The sequence below is a fragment of the Scyliorhinus torazame genome, chromosome 5, assembly GCF_047496885.1.
Source record: "Scyliorhinus torazame isolate Kashiwa2021f chromosome 5, sScyTor2.1, whole genome shotgun sequence".
Classification (NCBI taxonomy): Eukaryota; Metazoa; Chordata; class Chondrichthyes; order Carcharhiniformes; family Scyliorhinidae; genus Scyliorhinus; species Scyliorhinus torazame.
Window position 1 is genome coordinate 107,990,596 of NC_092711.1, and position 26,631 is coordinate 108,017,226.

Genomic DNA, 26,631 nt, shown 5'->3' on the forward strand with positions numbered 1-26,631 from the left:
GCTCCACTCAGGCAAAGGCAGAGTATTCCATTACATTTATGGGCGGCACAGTGGTTAGCACTGTTCAGAGGTGGTAATGCCATTGAATGTCAAGGGGCATTGGTTAGATTCTCTCTTATTGGAAATGGCCATTGCCTGGCACTTGACTGGCTTGAATGTTACTTGCCACTTATCAACCCGTCTGGATATTGTCCAGGTCTTGTTGCATTTGGAAATGAACTGCTTGAGTATCTGAGGAGTTGTGAATGGCACTGAACATTGTGCAGTGATCCCCAAGATAAATAAGTTTATTCAAAGATAAAGGTTTACTGAACAACTTTGAGACATTGACATTCACAATTTCATGCAGGTGACCAATCTGTAGATCTGTAGACCCTCTCAGGCTCCTTCTCTGACTGCAATTTCTGTGGAATGTAGCCTCGGTAGTCTTTAGCACTTGGCTAACAAGACCTTTGGAACCTCTTTTTATCCTCCAAAGTGACCATGAGCTCACCATAAGACATAGGATCAGAATTAGGCAACTCAGCCCATCGAGTCTGCTCCACCATTCAATCATGTCTGATATTTTTCTCATCTCCATTCTCCTGCCTTCTCCCCATAACCCCTGATCCCCTTGTTAATAAAGAATCTATCTATCGCTGTCTTAAACACACTCAGTGATTTGACCTCCATAGCTTTCAGCGGCATTGAGTTCCACAGATTCACCATCCTCTGGCTGAAGAAGTTCCTCCTCATCTCTGTTTTAAAGGATCGTCCCTTTAGTCTGAGATTGTGTCCACTGGTTCTAGTTTTTCCTACAAGTGGAAACATCCTCACCATGTCCATTCTATCCAGGCCTTGCTGTACCCTATAAGTTTCAATAAGATCCCCCCTCATCCTTCTAAACTCCAACGAGTACAGACCCAGAGTCCTCAACCGTTCCTCATACGAGAAGCTCTTCATTCCAGAGATCATTCTTGTGAACCTTCTCTGGACCCTTTCCAAGGCCAGCACATCCGTCCTTAGACACGGGCCCAAAACTGCTCACAATACTCAAAATGGGGTCTGATCAGATCTTATACAGACTCAGAAGTACATCCTTGGTCTTGTATTCTTGCCTCTTGACATGAATGCTAACATTGCATTTGCCTCCCTAACTGCCGACTGAACCTGCGCGTTAACCTTAAGAGAATCCTGAATAAGGACTCCCAAGTCCCTTTGGGCTTCTGATTTCATAAGCATTTTCCCATTTAGAAAATCGTCTATGCCTAAATTCCTCCTTCCAAAGTGCATAACCTCACACTTTTCCACATTGTATTCCAACTGCCACTTTTCGCTTACTCTCCTAGCCTATCCAAATCCTTCTGCAGCCCCCCTCAATACAACCTGTCCCTCTACAGATCTTTTTATCATCTGCAAACAGTGCCTTCAGTTCCTTCTTCCAGATCATTAATGTACTTTGTGAAAATTTGTGGTCCCAGCACAGACCCGAGGCAAACCACTAATCACCGGTGGCCATCCTGAAAAAGACCCCTTTATCACCACTCTCTGCCTTCTGCCAGTCAGCCAATCCCCTATCTATGCCAGGATCTTACCCTTAACACCATGGGCTCTTAACATATTTAACATTCTCCTCTGCGGCACATTGTCAAAGGCAAGAGTTGGGCCTGTTGCAACATGAAAATTGTTCAATTTGATCACTAGATTAATTTATGACTGGATGGTAATTACTTATATCACCATCTCTCATTATCTTGGATAGGAATACAATTGAACTGTTTCATAATATCCCTTTATCTGATTCTGCACAATTCCTTCTTCATACCGTTTCAAATGTTGAGGCTAATCAGAGTTGGAAGGTCTCTCTTGCCGGTACATTTATCCTCATTGCACATTCTTTATATACACAGCAATTAGGCTTTTACATTTTTACAACAAATAAAACTGAGCCTTTCACTATAACCACTGATTAAGTAATTGTAACTCAATGAAGGCTCACTTCTTACTCAAGCATTACAGACTGGTAGGTAATTAAAACATCGAGAAAAGAGTTGAAGCTTTTCATCTTCCACTCATCAGGACATTCGCAAGAATAGAAAATTTAAAGGGAACAACAATTTAAACTTCATGAGAAGAGAGTGTTGATTTGTTGATAAGTGGACTCTGATTGGTAGAGGTGTTGCCATGGGGAGGCGTTGCCGTGGAGAGGCATTGCCATGGAGAGGCATTGCCGTGGAGAGGCATTGCCATGGAGAGCGTACCAGTTAACTGATGAGTCAAGCTTTGTTTATACTCAAACCAGGCAGGTTGACTCTGATTGAATCAGGGCATTTCCTGTGGAATGAACCATGTAAAATGTAAAGTTGCCATCGACCCAGGTGACCATAGGCTGCTTTCCCCTTTGAGGGGGAAGAGCTGACGTGGTGATTTAACCTGAGGATCACCACATCCCAGACGAGGGGCAAGGTTGAGAAGGAGGGGCCTTCCTGAATAACCTCATCCGGTAATGGGATTGAACCTGCGCTGCTGTCCTTGCTCCACATCCCAAACCCGCAATCCAGCCAATGGAACACACCTGTCACTATTTTGTTCAGTTCAAGCAAGCATATGAGTTTCTAGCTTCTTCTGTCTGCATCGATCAGGGCTCTGTGTAGTCACAGATGTAACTTCTGGAACACAGATGTGCACCACTCTGAAAGCCCAAATGATAATCTTAAATTGGGTGCCAGCGTAATTCTTACAACAGTCAGAATTGCTTAACAAATATTATCCAATTGCGGATCACATCTAATGTAGCACAATGGGTTTGGGGTTTTGCAGCACTCAGCATCGCCGAATCAAGGTTCATTACTAATAATAATCTAGTAATCTTTCTTATTGTCAAAAATAGGCTTACATTTTTAAAATTCATTTTTATGGGATGTGGGCATCGTTGGTTAGGTCAGCATTTATTACCCATCCCTAGTTGCCCTTCAGAGAGTGGTAATGAGCTGCCTTCTTGAATCGCTGCAGTCCTTCAGGTGTAGGTACACCCACTGTGCTGTGAGGGAGGGAGTTTCAGGATTTTGCTCAGCGACAGTGAAAGAACGGGGACATATTTCCAATTTAGGGTGGTGAGTGACTTGGAAGGAACCTCCAGGTGGTGGGGTTCCCAGGTATCTGCTGCTCTTGTACTTCTAGATGGTCGTGGTTGTGGGTTTGGAAGGTGCTGCCGAAGGAACCTTGGTGAGTTACTGCAGTGATCTTGTCGAGGTACACAAGGTTGCTACTTTTTGTCGGTGGTGCAGGGTTTGAAGTTTTGAGGAAGGTGGAGCAATCAAGCGGAATGCTTTGTCCTTATTGGTGTCAAGCTTATTGCGTGCTGTTGGAGCTGCACTCATCCAGGCAAGCGGAGAGTATTCCATTACACTTACTTGTGCCTTGTAGATGGTAGACAGCCTTTGAGGGGTCAGGAGGTGAGTTACTCGCCGTAGGATTCCTAGCCTTTGACCTGCCCTGGTAGCCACAGTATTAATGTGGCTGGTCCAGTTCAATTTCTTTTTAACACAGCAATGAAGTTACTGTGAAAACTTAATTATCACCTTCATCATCAGTGGCTTTATGTAGTTCAATCTATAGTTAATAAAGAAGAGTTACTAAATGTGAAACAGCTGAAAGAAATTGGAGATAAAATGGCTTCCTTGACCTTGTTACTTATAACAATGATTACAGTATGAATACAGTATGAACAAGATTGATTTTTAAAACTAAAAATGACTCCCCAGGCCTCCCTACATTTTCCCACATTGCAACAGTGACTCCACTTCAAAAGTACTCCATGGGCTGCAAAATGCTTTGGGAAGTCCTGCGGTCGTGAGAGGTGTAATAGAAATGCATTTTTTTCAATTGGCCACAAATTTGCACATGGTACATTTAGTCATTAATAAAGATTCATGTTTTAATTTTATAAAAATGACCATGTCTTTGACACCATGTTGAAATCCAAACACACTTTCTCCTGCATTATTTGTTTGAAAACACAGTGATGTTTTGTGATTTGGAATCCGCTGCCTGCATTGCGAGACTGTTTTCCAAAAGAAAGGAAATGAAAATTGCAGGGAAAAGGGATTAACTGGGTAGCTCTTTCAAACAGGCAGCATGATCAGGATGGGCAGAATGGCCACCTCCTAACCTCTTTGTCTTGTCTGCCTCTCAAGTGAGTGGTAATGACCTGGAATACACGTCCCATGAGTGTGGGAGAAACAGAGATGATGGAATAATTTAGAAAGGACACTGGTGGAAAATACACTAACCGGGATGGAACAGACACTTACCGGGATGGAACAGGAAAATGGAACTCACTGAATTCCATTTCAGTGAGACCCACTGGTTTTTGCACTGAGTGCTGAATTTGGTGCTTTTTGAGTGTGATAGTGAGAGTTTGGTGACCGAGGGAGTTAGGTGAGGAGGGAGTAAGGTGCTCCTTTCATTTTGTTTCCGACATTTCCGCAAAGAGTGAGAAGAGAGCCAAGAGTTTACAGGAAGTGTAGCTGACTGGGAGCAGAGTCGGAGGGCGGAGATCTAGTTAGTCCACACAGCAGCTATATTCTGTAAGGTAAGAGGGGATGGAGGCTAGGCCAGTTACATGCTCCTCCTGTAGGATGTGGGTGGTGAGGGATACCACCGGTGTCCCCACTGACTATACCTGCGGGAAGTGCACCCAACTTCAGCTCCTCAAAGACCGTGTTAGGGAACTGGAGCTGAAGCTGGATGAACTTCGGATCATCCGGGAGGCAGAGGGGGTGATTGAGAAGAGTTACAGGGAGGTAACCACACCCAAGGTACAGGACAAGAATAGCTGGGTTACAGTCAGGGGGAAAAAAACAAACAGGCAGACAGTGCAGGGATCCCTCGTGGCCGTTCCCCTTCAAAACAAGTATACCATTTTGGATGCTGTTGGGGGGGATGACCTACCGGGGGAAGGCCCTAGCGGCCAGGTCTCTGGCACTGAGTCTGGCTCTGGGGCTCAGAAGGGAAGGGGGGAGAATAGAAAAGCAATAGTTGTAGGAGATTCAATGGTTAGGGGAATAGATAGGAGATTCTGTGGTCGCGAGCGAGACTCCCGGAAGGTATGTTGCCTCCCGGGTGCCAGGGCCAGGGATGTCGCGGATCGTGTCTTCAGGATCCTTAAGGGGGAGGGGGAGCAGCCAGAAGTCGTGGTGCACATTGGTACCAACGACATAGGTAGGAAAAGGGGCGTGGAGGTAATAAACAAGTTTAGGGAGTTAGGCTGGAAGTTGAAAGCCAGGACAGGCAGAGTTGTCATCTCTGGTTTGTTGCCGGTGCCACGTGATAGCGAGGCTAGGAATAGGGAGAGAGTGCAGTTGAACACGTGGCTGCAGGAATGGTGCAGGAGGGAGGGCTTCAGGTATTTGGATAATTGGAGGCATTCTGGGGAAGGTGGGACCTGTACAAGCAGGACGGGTTGCATCTGAACCAGAGGGGCACCAATATACTGGGAGGGAGGTTGGCTAGTACTCTTCGGGGGGGTTTAAACTAATTTGGCAGGGGAATGGGAACCGGATTTGTAGTCCAGCAACTAAGGTACCCGATATTCAGGACGCCAAAGCATGTAATGAGGCAGTGGGGAAGGGAACACTGACAAAGGAGAGTATTTGCAGGCACGGAGATGGGTTGAAGTGTGTATACTTCAACGCAAGAAGCATCAGGAATAAGGTGGGTGAACTTAAGGCATGGATCGGTACTTGGGACTACGATGTGGTGGCGATCACGGAAACTTGGATAGAAGAGGGGCAGAAATGGTTGTTGGAGGTCCCTGGTTATAGATGTTTCAATAAGATTAGGGAGGGTGGTAAAAGAGGTGGGGGGGGCATTATTAATTAGAGATAGTATAACAGCTGCAGAAAGGCAGTTCGAGGAGTATCACCCTATTGAGGTAGTATGGGTTGAAGTCAGAAATAGGAAAGGAGCAGTCACCTTGTTAGGAGTTTTCTATAGGCCCCTCAATAGTAGCAGAGATGTGGAGGAACAGATTGGGAAACAGATTTTGGAAAGGTGCAGAAGTCATAGGGTAGTAGTCATGGGCGACTTTAACTTCCCAAATATTGAGTGGAAACTCTTTAGATCAAATAGTTTGGATGGGGTGGTGTTTGTGCAGTGTGTCCAGGAAGCTTTTCTAACACAGTATGTAGATTGTCCGACCAGAGGAGGGGCAATATTGGATTTAGTACTGGGTAATGAACCAGGGCAAGTGATAGATTTGTTAGTGGGGGAGCATTTTGGAGATAGTGACCACAATTCTGTGACTTTCACTTTAGTAATGGAGAGGGATAGGTACGTGCAACAGGGCAAGGTTTACAATTGGGGGAAGGGTAAATACGATGTTGTCAGACAAGAATTGAAGTGCATAAGTTGGGAACATAGGCTGGCAGGGAAGGACACAAGTGAAATGTGGAACTTGTTCAAGGAACAGGTGCTACGTGTCCTTGATATGTATGTCCCTGTCAGGCAGGGAAGAGATGGTCGAGTGAGGGAACCATGGTTGACAAGAGAGGTTGAATGTCTTGTTAAGAGAAAAAAGGTGACTTATGTAAGGCTGAAGAAACAAGGTTCAGACAGGGCATTGGAGGGATACAAGATAGCCAGGAGGGAACTGAAGAAAGGGATTAGGAGAGCTAAGAGAGGGCATGAACAATCTTTGGCGGGTAGGATCAAGGAAAACCCCAAGGCCTTTTACACATATGTGAGAAATATGAGAATGATTAGAGCGAGGGTAGGTCCGATCAAGGATAGTAGCGGGAGATTGTGTATTGAGTCTGAAGCGATAGGAGACGTCTTGAATGAGTACTTTTCTTCTGTATTTACAAATGAGAGGGGCGATATTGTTGGAGAGGACAGTGTGAAACAGATTGGCAAGCTCGAGGAAATACTTGTTAGGAAGGAAGATGTGTTGGGCATTTTGAAAAACTTGAGGATAGACAAGTCCCCCAGGCCTGACGGGATATATCCAAGGATTCTCTGGGAAGCAAGAGATGAAATTGCAGAGCCGTTGGCAATGATCTTTTCGTCCTCACTGTCAACAGGGGTGGTACCAGGGGATTGGAGAGTGGCGAATGTCGTGCCCCTGTTCAAAAAAGGAACTAGGGATAACCCTGGGAATTACAGGCCAGTTAGTCTTACTTCGGTGGTAGGCAAATTAATGGAAAGGGTACTGAAGGATAGGATTTCTGAGCATCTGGAAAGACACTGCTTGATTCGGGATAGTCAGCACGGATTTGTGAGGGGTAGGTCTTGCCTTACAAATCTTATTGAATTCTTTGAGGAGGTGACCAAGCATGTGGATGAAGGTAAAGCAGTGGATGTAGTGTACATGGATTTTCGTAAGGCATTTGATAAAGTTCCCCATGGTAGGCTTCTGCACAAAGTAAGGAGGCATGGGATAGTGGGAAATTTGGCCAGTTGGATAACGAACTGGCTAACTGATAGAAGTCAGAGAGTGGTGGTGGATGGCAAATATTCAGCCTGGATCCTCGTTACCAGTGGTGTACCGCAGGGATCAGTTCTGGGTCCTCTGCTGTTTGTGATTTTCATTAATGACTTGGATGAGGGAGTTGAAGGGTGGGTCAGTAAATTTGCAGACGATACGAAGATTGGTGGAGTTGTGGATAGTAAGGAGGGCTGTTGTCGGCTGCAAAGAGACATAGATAGGATGCAGAGCTGGGCTGAGAAGTGGCAGATGGAGTTTAACCCTGAAAAGTGTGAGGTTGTCCATTTTGGAAGGACAAATATGAATGCGGAATACAGGGTTAACGGTAGAGTTCTTGGCATTGTGGAGGAGCAGAGAGACCTTGGGGTCTATGTTCATACATCTTTGAAAGTTGCCACTCAAGTGGATAGAGCTGTGAAGAAGGCCTATGGTGTGCTCGCGTTCATTAACAGAGGGATTGAATTTAAGAGCCGTGAGGTGATGATGCAGCTGTACAAAACTTTGGTAAGGCCACATTTGGAGTACTGTGTACAGTTCTGGTCGCCTCATTTTAGGAAGGATGTGGAAGCTCTGGAAAAGGTGCAAAGAAGATTTACCAGGATGTTGCCTGGAATGGAGAGTAGGTCTTACGAGGAAAGGTTGAGGGTGCTAGGCCTTTTCTCATTAGAGCGGAGAAGGATGAGGGGCGACTTGATAGAGGTTTATAAGGTGATCAGGGGAATAGATAGAGTAGACAGTCAGAGACTTTTTCCCCGGGTGGAACACACCATTACAAGGGGACATAAATTTAAGGTGAAAGGTGGAAGATATAGGAGGGATATCAGAGGTAGGTTCTTTACCCAGAGAGTAGTGGGGGCATGGAATGCACTGCCTGTGGAAGTAGTTGAGTCGGAAACATTAGGGACCTTCAAGCAGCTGTTGGATAGGTACATGGATTACGGGAAAATGATATAGTGTAGATTTATTTGTTCTTAAGGGCAGCACGGTAGCATTGTGGATAGCACAATTGCTTCACAGATCCATGGTCCCAGGTTCGATTCCGGCTTGGGTCATTGTCTGTGCGGAGTCTGCACGTCCTCCCCGTGTCTGCGTGGGTTTCCTCCGGGTGCTCCGGTTTCCTCCCACAGTCCAAAGATGTGCGGGTTAGGTGAATTGGCCAATGATAAATTGCCCTTAATGTCCAAATTGCCCTTGGTGTTGGGTGGAGGTGTTGAGCTTGTGTAGGGTGCTCTTTCCAAGAGCTGGTGCAGACTCAAAGGGCCGAATGGCCTCCTTCTGCACTTTAAATTTAATGATAATCTATGATTAATCTAGGACAAAGGATCGGTACAACATCGTGGGCCGAAGGGCCTGTTCTGTGCTGTATTTTCTATGTTCTATGTTCTGTGTCTTATGGTCTCAAAATCGCTTATTGTCACAAGTAGGCTTCAAATTAAGTTACTGTGAAAAGCCCCTTGTCGCCACATTCCAACGCCTGTTCGGGGAGGCTGTTACGGGAATTGAACCGTGCTGCTGGACTGTCTTGGTCTGCTTTAAAAGCCAGCAATTTAGCCCTGTGCGAAACAGCCCCTCAGAATTGTCTGCTCCGAATTTCCGTCCTGTACCAACAATGATAATTTTTATAAATTCTTTTTAAAGGATATTGGAAGAGGAGGAATTGCAGACAGAAGTCTCAAACATCACATCAAACTCATGACAAACTCAAACGATTCCTTCTGATCTGGATATCATCGGGCTCTGAATATCATCGGGCTCTGAATATCATCGGCGAGAAGGAGAAATGTTTGTCCGATCTGTCAGCTTCAAAAGATTTTAAACGTGAGTGTGACTGGAAAAGCACCAAAACCTACACAGCACACACCCAAGTGAGACTGTTCCAGTGAACTGACTGTGGAAACATCAGTGTGACTGGAAAAGCACCGAGATCCACACAACATACACCCGCGTGAGAGAGTTCTAATGAACTGACTGTGGAAAGAGCTTCAACTATTACACAGCCTGAAAAAATGTCATACCATTCACAGTCAGGAGAGACAGTGCACATGTTCGGTGTGTAGACAAGGCTTCCACTGATTGTCCAATCTGGAGCGACACGAGGAGACCCAAAACATAGAGAAACCGTGGCAATGTGGGGACTGTGGGAAGGGATATGGATTTCCATCTGAGCTGGAGACTCATCGTCGCATTCACACTGGAGAGAGGCCGTTCACCTGCTCTCACTGTGAGAAGTGTTTCACTCGGTTATCCACCCTGCAGGCACACCAGCGAGTTCACACTGGGGAGAAGCCGTTCACTTGCTCCCTCTGTGGGAATGGATTCACACAGTTATCCACCCTGCTGTCACACCAGCGAGTTCACACCAAGGAGAGGCCATTCACCTGCTCTCAGTGTGGGAAGGGATTCAGTAATCCGTCCAACCTGCGGACACACCAGCGAGTTCACTCTGGGGAGCGACCGTTCACCTGCTCTCAGTGTGGGAAGGGATTTGTTAATTCATCCAACCTCCTGAAACACGAGCGAGTTCACACTGGGGAGAAACCATTTACCTGCTCCCTCTGTGGGAATGGATTCACACAGTTATCCAGTCTGCAGACACACCAGCGAGTTCACACTGGGGCGAGGTCATTCACCTGCTCTTAGTATGAGAAGGGATTACATAGAAACATGGAAAATAGGAGCAGGAAGAGACCATTTGGCCCTTCGTGCCTGCTCTGCCATTCATTATGATCATGGCTTATCATCCAACTCAATAGCCCAATCCCGCTTTCCTCTCCATATCCTTTGATCCCCTTCGCCCTAAGTGCTATATCTAACTGCTTCTTGAAAACAAATAATGTATTGGCCTCAACTATTTCCTGTGGTAACAAATTCCACAGGCTCACCACTCTCTGGTTGAAGAAATTACTCATCTCTGTCTAAATGGTCTACCCCGTATCCTCAGACTGCGATCTCTGTATACTCCCACCATCGGGAATACCTTTCCTGCATCTACCCTGTCAAGTCCTGTTGGAATATTATAGGTTTCTATGAGATCCCCCATTCTCCTGAATTCCAGCGAATACAATCCTAGCTGATTCAATCTCTCGTATGTCAGTCCCACCATCCCAGGAATCAGTCTGGTAAACCTTCGCTGCACTCCCTCTAGAGCAAGAACATCCTTCCTCAGATAAGGAGACAAACTGCACACACTATTCTAGATGTGGCCTCACCACGGCCCTGTATAATTGCAGCAAGATGTCCCTGCTCATGTACTCTAATCCGCTCGCAATGAAGGCTAGCATATCATTTGCCTACTTTACCGCCTGCTATAGCTGCATGCTTACCTTCAGTGACTGGTGTACGAGGATACCCAGGTCTTGTTGCACATTCCCTCTCCTAATTTGTGGCCATTCAGCTAATAGTCTGCCTTCTTGTTTTTGCTACCAAAGTGGATAACCTCGCATTTCTCCAAATTATACTGTATCTGCCATTCATTTGCCCACTCACTCAACTTGTGCAAATCACACTGAAGGATCTCTGCATCCTCCTTACAGCTCACCCACCCACACAACTTGCTGGCATCTGCAAATTTGGAGATATTGCATGTCGTTCCCTCATCTAAATCGTTAATATATTGGGTGTGCAGTGGTTAGCACTGCTGCCTCACAGAGCTGAGGACTAGGGTTCAATCCGTGCCACTCTGTGTGGAGACAAGTTCTCCCCGTGTCTGCGCGAGTCTCACCCCCATAACCCAAAGATGTGCAGGGTAAGTGAATTGGCCACGCTAAATTGCACCTTAATTGGAAAAAAATAATTGGGTACTTTAAATTTCTTTTGTCAATCATTAATATATCTTGTGAATATCTGGGGCCCGAGCACCGATCCCTGCGGTACCCCACTAGTCACTGCCTGCCAATTTGAAAAAGACCTATTAATTCCTACTCTTTGTTTCCTGTCTGCCAACCAATATTCTACCTATCTCAACACACTACCCTTAATCCCATGTGCTTTAATTGTGCACGCTAATCTCTGATGCAGGCCATTCTGGACATAGTGTTATGTAATGAGCCAGACTTGATTAAAGATCTTAAAGTAAGGGAGCACTTAGGAGGCAGTGATCATAATATGGTCGAATTCAATCTCCAATTTGAAAGAAAGAAGGTAGAATCAGATGTAAAGGTGTTACAGTTAAATAAAGGTAACTACAGGGGCATGAGGGAGGAACTGACGAAAATCGACTGGGAGCAGAGCCTAGTGGGAAAGACAGTAGAACAGCAATGGCAGGAGTTTCTGGTAGTAATTGAGGACACAGTACGGAGGTTCATCCCAAAGAAAAGAAAGGTTATCAGAGGGGGGATTAGGCAGCCATGGCTGACAAAGGAAGTTAGGGAATGCATCAAAGCAAAAGAGAAAGCCTATAATGTGGCAAAGAGTAGTGGGAAGTCAGAAGGTTGGGAAGGCTACAAAAACAAACAGAGGATAACAAAAAGAGAAATAAGGAAAGAGAGGATCAAATATGAAGGTAGGCTAGTCAGTAACATTAGGAATGATAGTAAACGTTTCTTTAAATACATTAAAAACAAACGGGAGGCAAATGTTGACATTGGGCCGCTCCAAAATGATGCAGATAAGTTTGTGATGGGAGACAAGGAAATAGCTGAGCATCTAAATAAGTATTTTTGCGTCAGTCTTCACAGTAGAAGACATGAGTAATATCCCAACAATTCCGGAGAGTCAGGGGGCAGAGTTGAATATGGTAGCCATCACAAAGGAGAAAGTGCTAGAGAAACTAAGAGGTCTAAAAATTGATAAATCTCCGGGCCCAGATGGACTACATCCTAGAGCTCTAAAGGAGCTAGCTGAAGAAATAGTGGAGGCGTTGGTGATGATCTTTCAAAAGTCACTGGATTCAGGGAAAGTACGAGAGGATTGGAAAATCGCTGTTGTAACCCCGCTGTTCAAGAACAAGGAAAAAGATGGAAAATTATAGGCCAATTAGCCTAACCTCGGTTGTTGGCAAGATTCTAGAATCCATTGTTAAGGATGAGATTTCTAAATTCTTGGAAGTGCAGGGTCAGATTAGGACAAGTCAGCATGGATTTAGTAAGGGGAGGTCGTGCCTGACAAACCGGTTAGAGTTCTTTGAAGAGATAACAAATAGGTTAGACCAAGGAGAGCCAATGGATGTTATCTATCTTGACTTCCAAAAGGCCTTTGATAAGGTGCCTCATGGAAGACTGCTGAGTAAAATAAGGGCCCATGGTATTCGAGGCAAGGTACTAACATGGATTGACGATTGGCTGTCAGGCAGACGGCAGAGATAGGGGTATAAAAGGTTCTTTTTCGGAATGGCAACCGGTGACGAGTGGTGTCCCGCAGGGTTCAGTGTTGGGGCCACAGCTGTTCTCTTTATATATTAACGATCTAGATGACGGGACTGGGGGCATTCTGGCTAAGTTTGCCGATGATACAAAGATAGGTGGAGGGGCAGGTAGTATGGAGGAGGTGGGGAGGCTGCAGAAAGATTTAGACAGTTTAGGAGAGTGGTCCAAGAAATGGCTGATGAAATTCAACGTGGGCAAGTGCGAGGTCTTGCACTTTGGAAAAAAGAATAGAGGCATGGACTATTTTCTAAACGGTGACAAAATTCATAATGCTGAAGTGCAAAGGGACTTGGGAGTCCTAGTTCAGGATTCTCTAAAGGTAAACTTGCAAGTTGAGTCCGTAATTAAGAAAGCAAATGCAATGTTGTCATTCATCTCAAGAGGCTTGGAATATAAAAGCAGGGATGTACTTCTGAAGCTTTATAAAGCATTACTTAGGCCCCATTTAGAATACTGTGAGCAATTTTGGGCCCCACACCTCAGGAAGGACATACTGGCACTGGAGCGGGTCCAGCGGAGATTCACACGGATGATCCCAGGAATGGTAGGCCTAACATACGATGAACATCTGAGGATCCTGGGATTATATTCATTGGAGTTTAGGAGGTTGAGGGGAGATCTAATAGAAACTTACAAGATAATGAATGGCTTAGATAGGGTGGATGTAGGGAAGTTGTTTCCATTAGCAGGGGAGACTAGGACCCGGGGGCACAGCCTTAGAATAAAAGGGAGTCACTTTAGAACAGAGATGAGGAGAAATTTCTTCAGCCAGCGAGTGGTGGGTCTGTGGAATTCATTGCCACAGAGGGCGGTGGAGGCTGGGACGTTGAGTGTCTTTAAGACAGAAGTTGATAAATTCTTGATTTCTCGAGGAATTAAGGGCTATGGAGAGAGAGCGGGTAAATGGAGTTGAAATCAGCCATGATTGAATGGTGGAGTGGACTCGATGGGCCGAATGGCCTTACTTCCGCCCCTATGTCTTATGGTCTTATAGATTCCCTTGCCTATCCTTCAGTGGGCCAACCCTTTCACTGGCTACCATCTTGCTTTTTATATATGTGTAAAAAGCCTTGGGATTTTCCTTAACCCTATTTGCCAATGACTTTTCGTGATCCCTTCTAGCCGTCCTGACTCCTTGCTTAAGTTCCTTCCTACTTTCCTTATATTCCACACAGGCTTCGTCTGTTCCCAGCCCTTTAGCCCTGACAAATGCCTCCTTTTTCTTTTTGACGAGGCCTACAATATCTCTCGTTATCCAAGGTTCCCGAAAATTGCCGTATTTATCCTTCTTCCTAACTGGAATTCCTTTCAACTGACACTTGAAAGCCTCCCACATGTCAGATGTTGATTTGCCCTCAATCATCCGCCCCCAATCTATGTTCTTCAGTTCCCGCCTAATATTGTTATAATTAGCCTTCCCCCAATTTAGCACATTCACCCTAGGACCACTCTTACCCTTGTCCACCAGCACTTTAAAACTTACTGAATTGTGGTCACTGTTCCCGAAATGCTCCCCTACTGAAACTTCTACCACCTGGCCGGGCTCATTCCCCAAAACCAGGTCCAGTACCACCCCTTCCCTAGTTGGACTGTCTACATATTGTTTTAAGAAGCCCTCCTGGGTGCTCCTTACAAACTCTGCCCCATCTAAGCCCCTGGCACTAAGTGAGTCCCAGTGAATATTGGGGAAGTTGAAGTCTCCCATCACCACAACCCTGTTGTTTTTACTCTTTTCCAAAATCTGTCTACCTATCTGCTCCTCTATCTCCCGCTGGCTGTTGGGAGGCCTGTAGTAAACCCCCAACATTGTGACTGCACCCTTCTTATTCCTGATCTCTACCCATATAGCCTCACTGCTCTCTGAGGTGTCCTCCCCTTGTACAGCTGTGATATCCTCCCTAACCAGTAGCACAACTCCGCCACCCCTTTTACATCCCCCTCTATCCCGCCTGAAACATCTAAATCCTGGAACGTTTAGCTGCCAATCCTGCCCTTCCCTCAACCAGGTCTCTGAAATGGCAACAACATCATAGTTCCAAGTACTAATCCAAACTCTAAGTTCATCTGCCTTACCCGTAATACTTCTTCATTAAAACATATGCACTTCAGGCCACCAGACCCACTGTGTTCAGCAACATCTCCCTGTCTGCTCTGCCTCAGAGCCACACTGTCCCTATTCCCTAGTTCTCCCTCAATGCTCTCACTTTCTGACCTTTTGCTGCTGTGCCCACCCCCCTGCCATACTAGTTTAAACCCTCCCGTGTGACACTAGCAAACCTCGCCGTCAGGATATTTATGCCTCTCCGGTTTAGATACAACCCGTCCTTCTTATATAGGTCACACCTGCCCCAGAAGAGCTCCCAGTGGTCCAGATAACGGAAACCCTCCCTCCTACACCAGCTGTTTAGCCACATGTTTTGCTGCTCTATCTTCCTATTTCTCGCCTCACTGGCACGTGGCACAGGGGGTAATCGTGAGATTACAACCCTAGAGGTCCTGTCTTTTAACTTTCTGCCTAGCTGCCTGAACTCCTGCTGCAGGACCTCATGCCCCACCCTGCCTATGTTGTTAGTACCAGTTTAGATAACTGTGAGTGTGATGCATTTTGGTAGATTGAATCAGGGCAGAACCTACTCAGTGAATGTTAGGGAGTTGGGGAGAGTTATAGAACAAAGAGATCGAGGATTACTGGTTCATAGCTCCTTGAAAGTGGAGTCACAGGTGGACAGGGTGAAGAAGAAGGTATTTGGCATACTTGATTTCATTGGTCAGAACATTGAATACAGGAGTTGGAACGTCTTGCTGAAGTTGTCCAAGACATTAATAAGACCACACTTGGAGTACTGTGTACAGTTCTGGTGCTATTATAGAAAGGATATTATTAAACTAGAAAGAGTGCAGAAGAGATTTACTCGGATGCGACCAGGACTTATTGCCCTGGAGCATAGGGGGCTTAGGCGTGATCTTATAGAGGTCTGTAAAATAATGAGGGGCATAGATGAGGTAGATAGTCAACATCTTTTCCCAAAGGTAGGGGTGTCTAAAAACTAGAGGGCATAGGTTTAAGGTGAGAGGAGAGAGATATAAAAGAGACCAGAGGGGAAATTCTTTTCACACAGAGGGTGGCGAGTATCTGGAACGAGCTGCCAGAGGCAGTAGTAGAGGTGGGTACAAGCATTTAGACAGTTATGTGGGAATGCTGGTATAGTGGGGTATGGGCCAAATGTAGGCAATTGGGACGAGCTTAGTGGTAAAAACTGGGTGGCATGGACAAGTTGGGCCGGAGGGCCTGTTTTCATGCTGTAAACCTCTATGACTGTACAACTGCAGCAAAACATCCCTACATTTATATTAGATTTCCTTTGCAATAAACAATAATATTCCATGGACCTTCCCAATCACTTGCTGTACCTGCAGACTAACTTGGGATTGGGTACCCCAATCCCTCTGTACCTCAGAGTTCTGCAATCTCTCTCCATTTAAATAATGTTGTTTTATTAATACTTCCTGACAAAGTGGACAATTCACCTTTTCCCAAGTTGTGCTCCATCTGTCAGTTTTTTGCCCAGTCACTTAACCTATTTGTAGTCCTTTGGATAGGATTGGATTTGTTTATTGTCACTGTACCTCGGTACAGTGAAAAGTATTTTTCTGCGAGCAGCTCAACAGATCATTAAGTACATGGGAAGAAAAGGGAATAAAAGAAAATACATAATAGGGCAACACAACATATACAATGTAACTACAAAAGCACTGGCATCGGATGAAGCATACAGGGTGTAGTGTTAATGAAATCAGTCCATAAGAGGGTCATTTAGGAGTCTGGTGACAGTGGGGAAGAAGCTGTTTTTGAGTCTGTTCGTGCGTGTTCTCAGACTTCTGTATCTCCTGCCCGATGGAAGAAGTTGGAAGAGTGAGTAAGCTGGGTGGGAGTGATCTTTGATTATACTGCCCGCTTTCCCCAGGCCATGAGAGGTGTAGATGGAGTCAATGGATGGGAGGCAGTTTTGTGTGATGGACTGGGCGGTGTTCACGACTCTCTGAAGTTTCTTGCTTCAGAGCAGTTGCCATACCAGGCTGTGATGCAGCCTGATAGGATGCTTTCTATGGTGCACCTGTAAAAGTTGGTAAGAGTCAATGTGGACATGCCGAATTTCCTTAGTTTCCTGAGGAAGTATAGGCGCTGTTGTGCTTTCTTGGTGGTAGCGTCGACGTGGGTGGACCAGGACAGATTTTTGGAGATGTGCACCCCTAGGAATTTGAAACTGCTAACCATCTCCACCTCGGCCCCATTGATGCTGACAGGGGTGTGCACAGTACTTTGCTTCCTGAAGTCAATTACCAGTTCTTTAGTTTTGCTGGCATTGAGGGAGAGATTGTTGTCGCTACACCACTCCACTATGTTCTCTATCTCCCTCCTGTATTCGGACTCATCGTTATTCGAGATCCGGCCCACTATGGTCGTATCATCAGCAAACCTGTAGATGGAGTTGGAACCAGGTTTTGCAACGCAGTTGTGTGTGTACAGGGAGTAGAGTAGGTGGCTAAGTCCGCAGCCTTGCGGGGCGCCGGTGTTGAGGACTATTGTTAATCATAGAATTTACAGTACAGAAGGAGGCCATTCGGCCCATCGAGTCCGCACCGACTCTTGGAACGAGCACCCTACCCAATGTCAACACCTCTACCCTATCCCCATAACCCAGCAACCCCACCCAACACTAAGGGCAATTTATCATGGCCAATCCACCTAACCTGCACATCTTTGGACTGTGGGAGGAAACCAGATCACCCAGAGGAAACCCACGCACACACGGGGAGGATGTGCAGACTCCGCACAGACAGTGACCCAAGCCGGAATCGAACCTGGGACCCTGGAGCTGTGAAGCAATTGTGCTATCCACAATGCTACCGTGCTGCGCAGAGGTGTTGTTGTTCATTCTTACGGACTGTGGTCTGTTGGTCAGAAAATCGAGGATCCAGTTGCAGAGTGGGGAGCCAAGTCCTAGGTTTTGGAGCTTTGATATGAGCTTGGCTGGGATTATGGTGTTGACTTGCAGACTCCTTCAATCCACTTCACAAATTACTTTCCTACCTGTCTTTGAGGCATCAGAAAATTTAGCCGCCATTCAATCCCGTCATCCACCACATTCATACAGATTGTAAATGGGTGAGAGCCCAGCACTGATCCTGGTGACATTCCACTTGTCACATCTTACCCACCCAGAAATGACCCATTTATACCGACTGGCTGCTTCCTGTTCGCTAATCAATCCTCTATCTATGCTGATGTGTTGCCCCCACTCCCTGAGCTCTTATTTTGCGTAATAACCTTTGATGTGGCACCTTGGGAAATACCTTCTGGAAATCCAGATAAAGCACATCTACAGGTTCCCCTTTATTGACATCCCTTGTTACTTCCTCAGAGAACCTTGATAAATTTGTCAATCACGATTGATTCCCTGAACTGCATTTTCAAACACTGTATCAAAAGAAAAATCAAATCTGCTCTACCCCTCTGGCTCCTTTGCCAATTGCCTCATAGGGACTCACTTTCTGTTAAAGAGCCTGCCAAGACCTCTCACCCACTTCACCGAAAGTGAACAAATTTAATCAGGAAAAGTCCAACAAATTCAAATATTTTCCTGTTAAAGGTTTATTGATGAAACAGAACATGGTTAAAAAAACTAACAGAAAATTACTTGAGGATCAATGACAACCAGAGTAACAGGATGTTCACAATGTTCTGGTCACACATGGATTCCCTTCAGCTCCTCTGTACCCTGTTCCTGTGACTTCCAGCTTGGGACACGTGGGCACTGAACCTTGGGGGTCACATCATCGTCACTCCTGTCACCTCCCCACCCCCCCCCCCCCCGCCCAAAACCTGAATTGTTGGAGGTCCAGTTCCCAGTTTAGCACAGGGATAAATCGCTGGCTTTTAAAGCAGACCAAGGCAGGCCAGCATCACAGTTCAATTCCCGAAAAAGCCTCCCGAACAGGCGCCGGAATGTGACGACAAGGGGATTTTCACAGTAACTTCATTTGAAGCCTACTTGTGACAATAAGCGATTTCCATTTCATTTCATTTCAGTCAGGCCTCCAGCAACTTTCTGGCTCTAGTAGCGACGCCCATGGCAGTTCCCCTATTGGGGAACAGGCCCCGTTATTCTCAGCTAAATTCAGCGAAAGTCAGCCCTCAGCTCCATCACCTGGCTCTCATTGACACGAGCAATAGAGACAGAAAGGTGCCCGAGGCTCAAATAGGAAGACAAAACTTGTGGATTAGGATCTTCGTAAAGGTCAGCAACCTCTTAGAAAAAAATCAAATTCCCAGTCAACAAATTAAAGGATCACACGACAGCACTTCAAGTTTTATGACTTTTAATACAACAAACAAACTAGAAGCTACTTTAACTTGGAAACCTACACAGTAAACTATAAACTAGAACTTTGTCCTGTTACACAATCTAAAATCACACTCCACGATTATAGTTACTCTGTCCTGGAAGTCGAAACTTAATTGTCTCAGAATTTGTCCAAGTGAGGATTCATTTTCGAGGATTTACTTCCGTTCTTCGACCAAGGCACCGAGGAAAAAGAAAAGGGAGAATAGAATGTGAACTGACAAAATACATAAAAATAGACTGTAAAGGTTTTTCTGGCTACGTAAAAAGGAAACATTTGGCTCAGACAAAGTTTTGTCCATTCCAGATAGAGTCAGGAGAATTTAGAATGAGGAATCGAGATCTCTACAGCCTCCTCGTTCAACGCTCTGGGATGTTGATCATCAGCTTTTGGGGATTTATTCACTTTCAGTGTCATTAATTTTTCCAGTACTACTTTTACACCAATACTAATCTCTGCCAGTCCCTTGGTTCTCTGGTGTTTTGGGGACAATTTCTGTATCTTCCTCTGTGAAGACAGACACACATTGTTCAGTTTCTCTGCCATTTCCTCATTCCCCATTCTAAACTCTCCTGTCTCTGCCTGGAATGGACCCTTTTCACATTCCTGGAGAGGTTTCCAGTCGGTTTTTATGTTTCTCGCCGGTTTGCTCTCATCAGTTTCTTGATCCTCATTTGCTGAATTTGAATGGATCTCGTGGAATCTTTAACTTTTCTTGTTCACCACGGTTACATCACTTTTCCTGTTGGATTTTTGTTCCTTAAAGGAATCTATATTTGTTGTATATATGCAAAATAAAAGTTGCAAAAATCCCAGAGGACCATAGGCTGCTCTCACCTTTGACAGAGAGAGTTGACTGGAGGTGATTTAACCTGAGGGTCAGCACACCTCAGCCGAGGGGCTTGGTTGAGAAGGCGGGGCCTTCATGAATAAACTCAGCCAGGACGGGAGTTGAATCCTCACTGTTGGCCTTACTCTGCATCACAAACCAGTCATCCAGCCAACTGAGCTAACCGACCCCCTGATAAATATATAATAATTCCTTAAACATTAGGTATTCCCTGTACCGATCAGATTCCCAGTCCACCTCAGACAACTTGCCCCTCATACCATGATAGTTTTCTTCTGTGAGGAACACCCAGATAAATTAAACAAAAGAATCATGTAACCACCAGGGCTCATCTCCATGGTAGTGTGGCATGCTTTGGAGGGTTCCAAACAGAAATAGGAACTAAATATCTTCAAACTTCCAAACACCCTTTCACACTGTGATCCTTGTGCAATTTGAAGCCAGGTATTAGCAACAAGGCTGAAAGAGCATCAGCCCACTGGAGGCAAAGTGGTGAGACTGGCCAGTCCAGCAGAAAGAAACCCTCCGACCATCCCCACTGACCACCTGTCAGAATGAACAAAATGCAGTCCTGGATGTAGAGCAGAAACAATAACAGCAGAATCCAACCCCTGTAATCAATTGTGAAACTGTTGGTGTCAAAGCAGGTGCACTGAAGCAAGCAATCCTGTCTCACATTGAGAGGTGGACGGCCTCTCCGCAGTGTGAACCCGCTGGTGTCTCCGCAGGTGGGATAACTGAGTGAATCCCTTCCCACACTGAGAGCAGGTGAATGGCCTCTGCCCAGTGTGAACTCGCTGGTGTCTCTGCAGGTTGGGTAACTGAGTGAATCCCTTCCCACACAGAGAGCAGGTGAATGGCCTCTCCCCAGTGTGAACTCGCTTGTGTCTCCGCAGGGTGGATACTTCAGCAAATCCTTTCCCACAGAGAGCGCAGGTGAATGGCCTCTCCCCAGTGTGAACTCGCTGGTGTGACTGTAGGGTGGATAACTGAGTGAATCCCTTCCCACACTGAGAGCAGGTGAATGGCCTCTCCCCAGTGTGAACTCGCTGGTGTGACTGCAGGGTGGATACCTGATTGAATCCCTTCCCACACTGAGAGCAGGTGAATGGCCTCTCCCCAGTGTGAACTCGCTGGTGTCTCTGCAGGTGAGATAACTGAGCGAATCCCTTCCCACACTGAGAGCAGGTGAACAGCCTCTCCCCAGTGTGAACTCGCTGGTGTGACCGCAGGTGAGATAACTGACTGAATGCCTTCCCACACTGAGAGCAGGTGAACGGCCTCTCCCCAGTGTGAACTCGCTGGTGTCTCCGCAGGTAAGATAACCGAGTGAGTCCCTTCCCACACTGAGAGCAGGTGAACAGTGTCTTCCCAGTATGAATTTGCTGGTGTGTCTTCAGGGTGGATAACTGAGTGAATCCCTTCCCACACTGAGTGCAGGTGAATGGCCTCTCCCCAGTGTGAATTCGCTGGTGTGTCTGCAGATTGGATGGCTGAGTGAATCCCTTCCCACACAGAGTGCAGGTGAATGGCCTCTCCCCAGTGTGAACTCGCTGGTGTCTCTGCAGGTTGGGTAACTGAGTGAATCCCTTCCCACACTGAGAGCAGGTGAATGGCTTCTCCCCAGTGTGAACTCGCTGGTGTCTCAATAGGCGGGACGAATCACAGAATCCTTTCCCACACTGAGAGCAGGTAAATGGCCTCTCCCCAGTGTGAACTCGCTGGTGTGCCTGAAGGTTAGATAACTGACTGAATGCCTTCTCACACTGAGAGCAGGTGAATGGCCTCACCCCAGTGTGACTGCGTCGAAGAGTCTCCAGCTTAGATGGGGCTCTGTTTCCCTTCCCACAGTCCCCATATTTCCACGGTTTCTCCATGTTATGGGTCTCCTCGTGTCTCTCCAGGTTGGATGATCTATTGAAGCCTCTTCCACAGACACAACACGGGTATGGTCTCTCCCTGCTGTGAATGTTATGTTTATTCAGGCTGTGGAACTGGTTAAAGCTCTTTCCACAGTAAGTTCGCTGGAACTGTCTGTGCGGAATCTGCACGTTCTCCCGTGTCTGTGTGGGTTTCCTCCGGGTGCTCCGGTTTCCTCCCACAGTCCAAAGATGTGCAGGTAAGGTGGATTGACCATGCTAAATTGCCCTGAGTATCGAAAAAGTTTGGGTGGGGTTATTCGGTTACGGTGATAGGATGGAGGTGTGGGCTTAGGCAGGGTGATCTTTCCAAGGGCCGGTGCAGACTCGATGGGCCAAACGGCCTCCTGCTGCACTGTAAATTCTGGGAGTCTATGAACTCCCTCACTCGGGTGTGTGTTGTGTGGGTCTCGGTGCTTTTCCAGTCACACTGATGTTTGAAATCTTTAGCTGACAGTTCGGGTAAACATTTCTCCTTCTAGATTCAAAGGCCGATGATGTTCAGGTTCCAAGGAATCGAGTGACTGTCAGATCGAGACGTAATGTTTGAGCTTTCTGTCTGTAATTCCTCCTCATCTAATATCCTGTAAAAACAATTTACAAAATTCATCATTGTTAGTACAGGATCGAAACTTAGAACAGACAATTCTCGTTTCTATGGAACATTTTTCCTCTCTCTTATTCCGCGAAAGCTGTAAATCTCCCAATCCACACAATCTCCCTCCATTCTCACTCTGCTGTATCTAATATTCACCCTCCCAATTCTCCTGAAGGTGCTGATTCATGTTGACTGACAGATCTAAGCTCACAGCTTCCTGTCCAGATCACAACAAATATGAACTGCAGGCGGCCATTCGGCCCATCGAACCTGAACCATTCAATGGGATCATTGGCTGACCAACCTCAGCACTGTTTTCCTGCACTATCCCCCTATCACAATGGTCAGCACAGTGGTTAGCACTGTTGCTTCACAGCTCCAGGGTCCCAGGTTCGATTCCCGGCTTGGGTCACTGTCTACACGTTCTCGGTGTGTCTGCATGGGTTTCCTCCGGGTGCTCCGGTTTCCTCCCATGGTCCAAAGATGTGCAGGTTAGGTGGATTGGCCATGCTAAATTGCTCTTAGTGTCCAAAAAGGTTAGATGGGGTTATTGGGTTACAGGGCTAGGTGGAGGTGTGGGCTTAAGTAGGGTGCTCTTTCCAAGGGTGATGCAGAGTCAATGGGCCTAATGGTGTCGTTCTGCACTGTAAATCCTCTGGGGTACAGATTTCCAAAGCTTCACCACATCCTTGAGTAAAGAGATCCCTCCTCATTTCAGCTTTCTCTCCATTTACCTGCCAGTTCCCCATAACCCTCGACACCCTCATCAATTAGAAGTCTGTGTGAGGGGGGGATGTCGGGTTTGTGATATGGGAGCTGGAGTAGCTATTTTTCCGCAGGTTCTGGCACCACTCACCTATAATCTGTCACTTAACTGATTGCCCGGCTCCCATCTACCTAATCCTTGAATTAATATTGTGATCGTGCCCCTGGAAGATGTCAGGGTTTAGTTTGGTAGGATTCTGCCAAAAGGAATCAAGAAATGCGTCGATAAAACAGCGCAGGTGGATTCAGCGGGAATGGAGCCGCCTTTTCAACATGGCGGCCTGACCCTCAGGAGGTCTCTCGACCCCGCGCTCTCCGGGGCTCTGGGAGGCGGCGAAAATTATGGCTGCCGACATTATCCGTGTTACTGACCAGAGGCGGAGTGTGCTGACTCAATATCTGTGAGCTTGTGAGCACCACCTGCAAAGCTCCATGAAGAGGCTCGATGATCCGGAGGAGAGAATCCTGAACGTTCAGCAAGATGCCTCCTCAACGGAGGCAAGAATTCAATCCTTTGAAAACCAGCCGAGTGGCGTGGCGGAGGTCCTGGAGGATTTGGAGAACTGAGGGTCAGAGAAAGAACATCCGAGTCATTGGTCTGTCAGATGCTCATCATAGAATTTACAGGGCAGAAGGAGTCCACTCGGCCCATCGAGTCTGCACCTTGGAAACAGCACCCCAGCCAAGCCCATACCTCCCCCCCCATCCCCGGAACCCAGTAACCCCACCTAACCTTTTATTTGGACACTAAGGGCAATTTATCGTAGCCAATCCACCGAACCTGCACATCTTTGGACTGTGGGAGGAAACTGGAGAGCCCAGAGGAAACCCACACAGACACGGGGAGAATGTGCAGACTCCGCACAGATACTGACCCAAGCCGGGAATCGAACCTGGGACCCTGGTGCTGTGAAGCAGCTGTTCTAACCACTGTGCTACCATGCTGCCCATAAATTCTGTTATTTTCTGTCCATTTAGTGTGGAGGGTAAGGCTCCTGTGAGGTTCTTTAAGGACCGACTGCCACGTTTTCGCAACTGGATTTGAAGCCTGGGCATTTCAAATTAGAAAGGGTTCATCGTATCCTGTCTCTGAGGCTGAGGGATAGTTTTCATCCCAGGCCTGTAAACATTCGCTTCCCGTAACAGCCTCCCCGAACAGGCGCCGGAATGTGGCGACTAGGGGCTTTTCACAGTAACTTCATTGAAGCCTACTTGTGACAATAAGCGATTTTCATTTCATTTTCATTTCCACAACTTGAAAGAAGGTCCTGGAGACGGGTACGGAGAGGTGGCACCTGGCCCCAGGAGGGAGTGAGGATTCAGGACTTTTCAGCAGCAACACAAACAAAGCTTCGAGACTTTTTTGAAGTTTAAATGCAGCTCAAGGCTGTGGGGAGTGAATTACGTTATGCTTTATCCTGCAACCCGAAAAATGGTATCCAACAACTCTGTCAAGTCTTTCAATAATCCAATGATTGCCTTGGCCTTCATTAAATCCATGAAGGGCCAGGATTGGGAGAAATGGTTTGCAGCTTGGACATCCACTGGACCGAACCTCTTTCCATTTAGAAAGTACTCTTTTCTATTCTTTTTTGGTCCAAAATGTATAACCTCACACTTGTTTACTTTGAATTCCATTTGCCACAAATTTGCCTATTCACCGAGTCTGTCAATATCTTCTTGCAATTTTATGCTATCATCTAGTCTGTCTGCGATGCCACCGAACTTTGTATCAACAGCAACAGTGAAGAGGCCCTTCGGCCCATTGAGTCTGAATGGCCACCGACACGTGAAAAGCACCTGACCTACCTGATTCCATTTGTTGGCTCTTGGCCCATTGCCTTGAATGTTATGACGTGCCAAGTGTTTAAAGGATGTGAGGCAACCCGCTTCTCCCACCCTCCCAGGCAGTGGGTTCCAAACTGTCACCACCCTCTGGGTAACAAGGTTTTTCCTCAAAACCCCCCTAAACCTTCTCCCCTCATCTTGACCTTGTGGCCCCTCGTGCCTGACCTTCAACTGAGGGGAACAGCTGCTCCCTATCCACCCTGTCCAAGCCCCTAATAATCTTGTACACCTCGATCAGGTCACACCACCCCCCCCCCCCCCCCCCCCCCCCACACACACACACACATGCACCGGCCCCCTTCTCGGCTCCAATGAAAACAACCCAAACCTAAGGATAACCCAGAAAATTTAAAGGAAAATGCAGGATAATCCAGAAAATTACAAGCCGGTGAACTTTACGTCAGTGGTAGGGAAATTGTTGGAGAGGATTCTTCGAGACAGGATTTGCTGCCATTTCGAAGCAAGTGGACGTATTAGTGATAGGCAGCATGGTTTTGTGAAGAGGAGATAGTGTCTCACTAACTTGATAGTGTTTTTTGAGGAAGTGACGGAGATGATTGATGAAGGTCGTAAGCCCCTTGGCAGACTGGTACAGAAGGTGAAGTCACACAGGATCAGAGCTGAACTGGTAAGATAGATACAGAATTGGCTCGGTCATAGAAGACTGAGGGTAGCAATGGAAGGCTGTGACTAGTGGTGTTTCGTGGGGATCACTGCTGTGACTTGTGCTGTTTGTAGTATATGTAAGTGATTTGGAGGAAAATGTAACTGGTTTGATTGGTAAGTTTGCAGACAACACAAAGGTTAGTGGAATTGCGGATAGTGATGTGGACCGTCAGAGGATGCTGCAAGATAGAAATCGGTCGGAGACTTGGGCAGAGAGATGGCAGATGGAGTTTAATCCAGCCAAATGTGAGGTAACGCATTCTGGAAGGTCTAATACAGTGGGGAAATATACAGCAAATGGCAGAACCATTAAGAGTATGGCATCACAAGTGGAGAAGGTAGTCAAGAAGGCATACGGCATGCTTGCCTTCATCAGCCGGGGCATTGAGTTTAAAAATTGAAAAGTCATGTTGCAGCTTTACAGAACCTTAGTTCGGCCACACTTGGAACATAGTGTTCAATTCTGGTCGCCACACTACCAGAAGGATGTGGAGGCTTTGGAGAGAGTACAGAAAAGATTTACCAGGATGTTGCCTTGTATGGAGGGCATTAGCTGTGAAGAGAGGTTGGAGAAACTTGGTTTGATCTCACTGGAACGACGGAGGTTGAGGGGTGACCTGACAGAAGTCGACAAAATTATGAGGGGCATGGACAGAGAGGATGGTCAGAAACATTTTTCCAGGGTGGAAGAGTCAATTACTAGGGGACACAGGTTTAAGATGAGAGGGGCAAAGTTTAGAGGAGATGTACGA

At 46.5% G+C, this 26,631-nt stretch overlaps 1 protein-coding gene across 6 annotated transcripts in view; it reads right to left on the bottom strand.

Moving 5' to 3' along the window:
- Positions 1–26,631, bottom strand: part of LOC140419341 (uncharacterized) — a 74,824-nt gene that overhangs the window by 45,133 nt on the left and 3,060 nt on the right. For 3 of the 6 annotated variants that reach the window (XM_072503206.1, XM_072503207.1, XM_072503205.1), the window contains exon 2: positions 19,193–22,586. The exons of 1 other annotated variant lie outside the window; for it this stretch is intronic. In XM_072503206.1, coding sequence (XP_072359307.1) covers positions 20,722–21,960 — 1,239 coding nt within the window. In that variant the 5' untranslated portion in view covers positions 21,961–22,586 and the 3' untranslated portion in view covers positions 19,193–20,721. Of the gene's footprint in view, positions 1–19,192; positions 22,587–23,737; positions 24,010–26,631 lie in introns of those variants that run through there. 2 more of the 6 variants (XM_072503204.1, XM_072503208.1) reach the window with 2 other exon arrangements.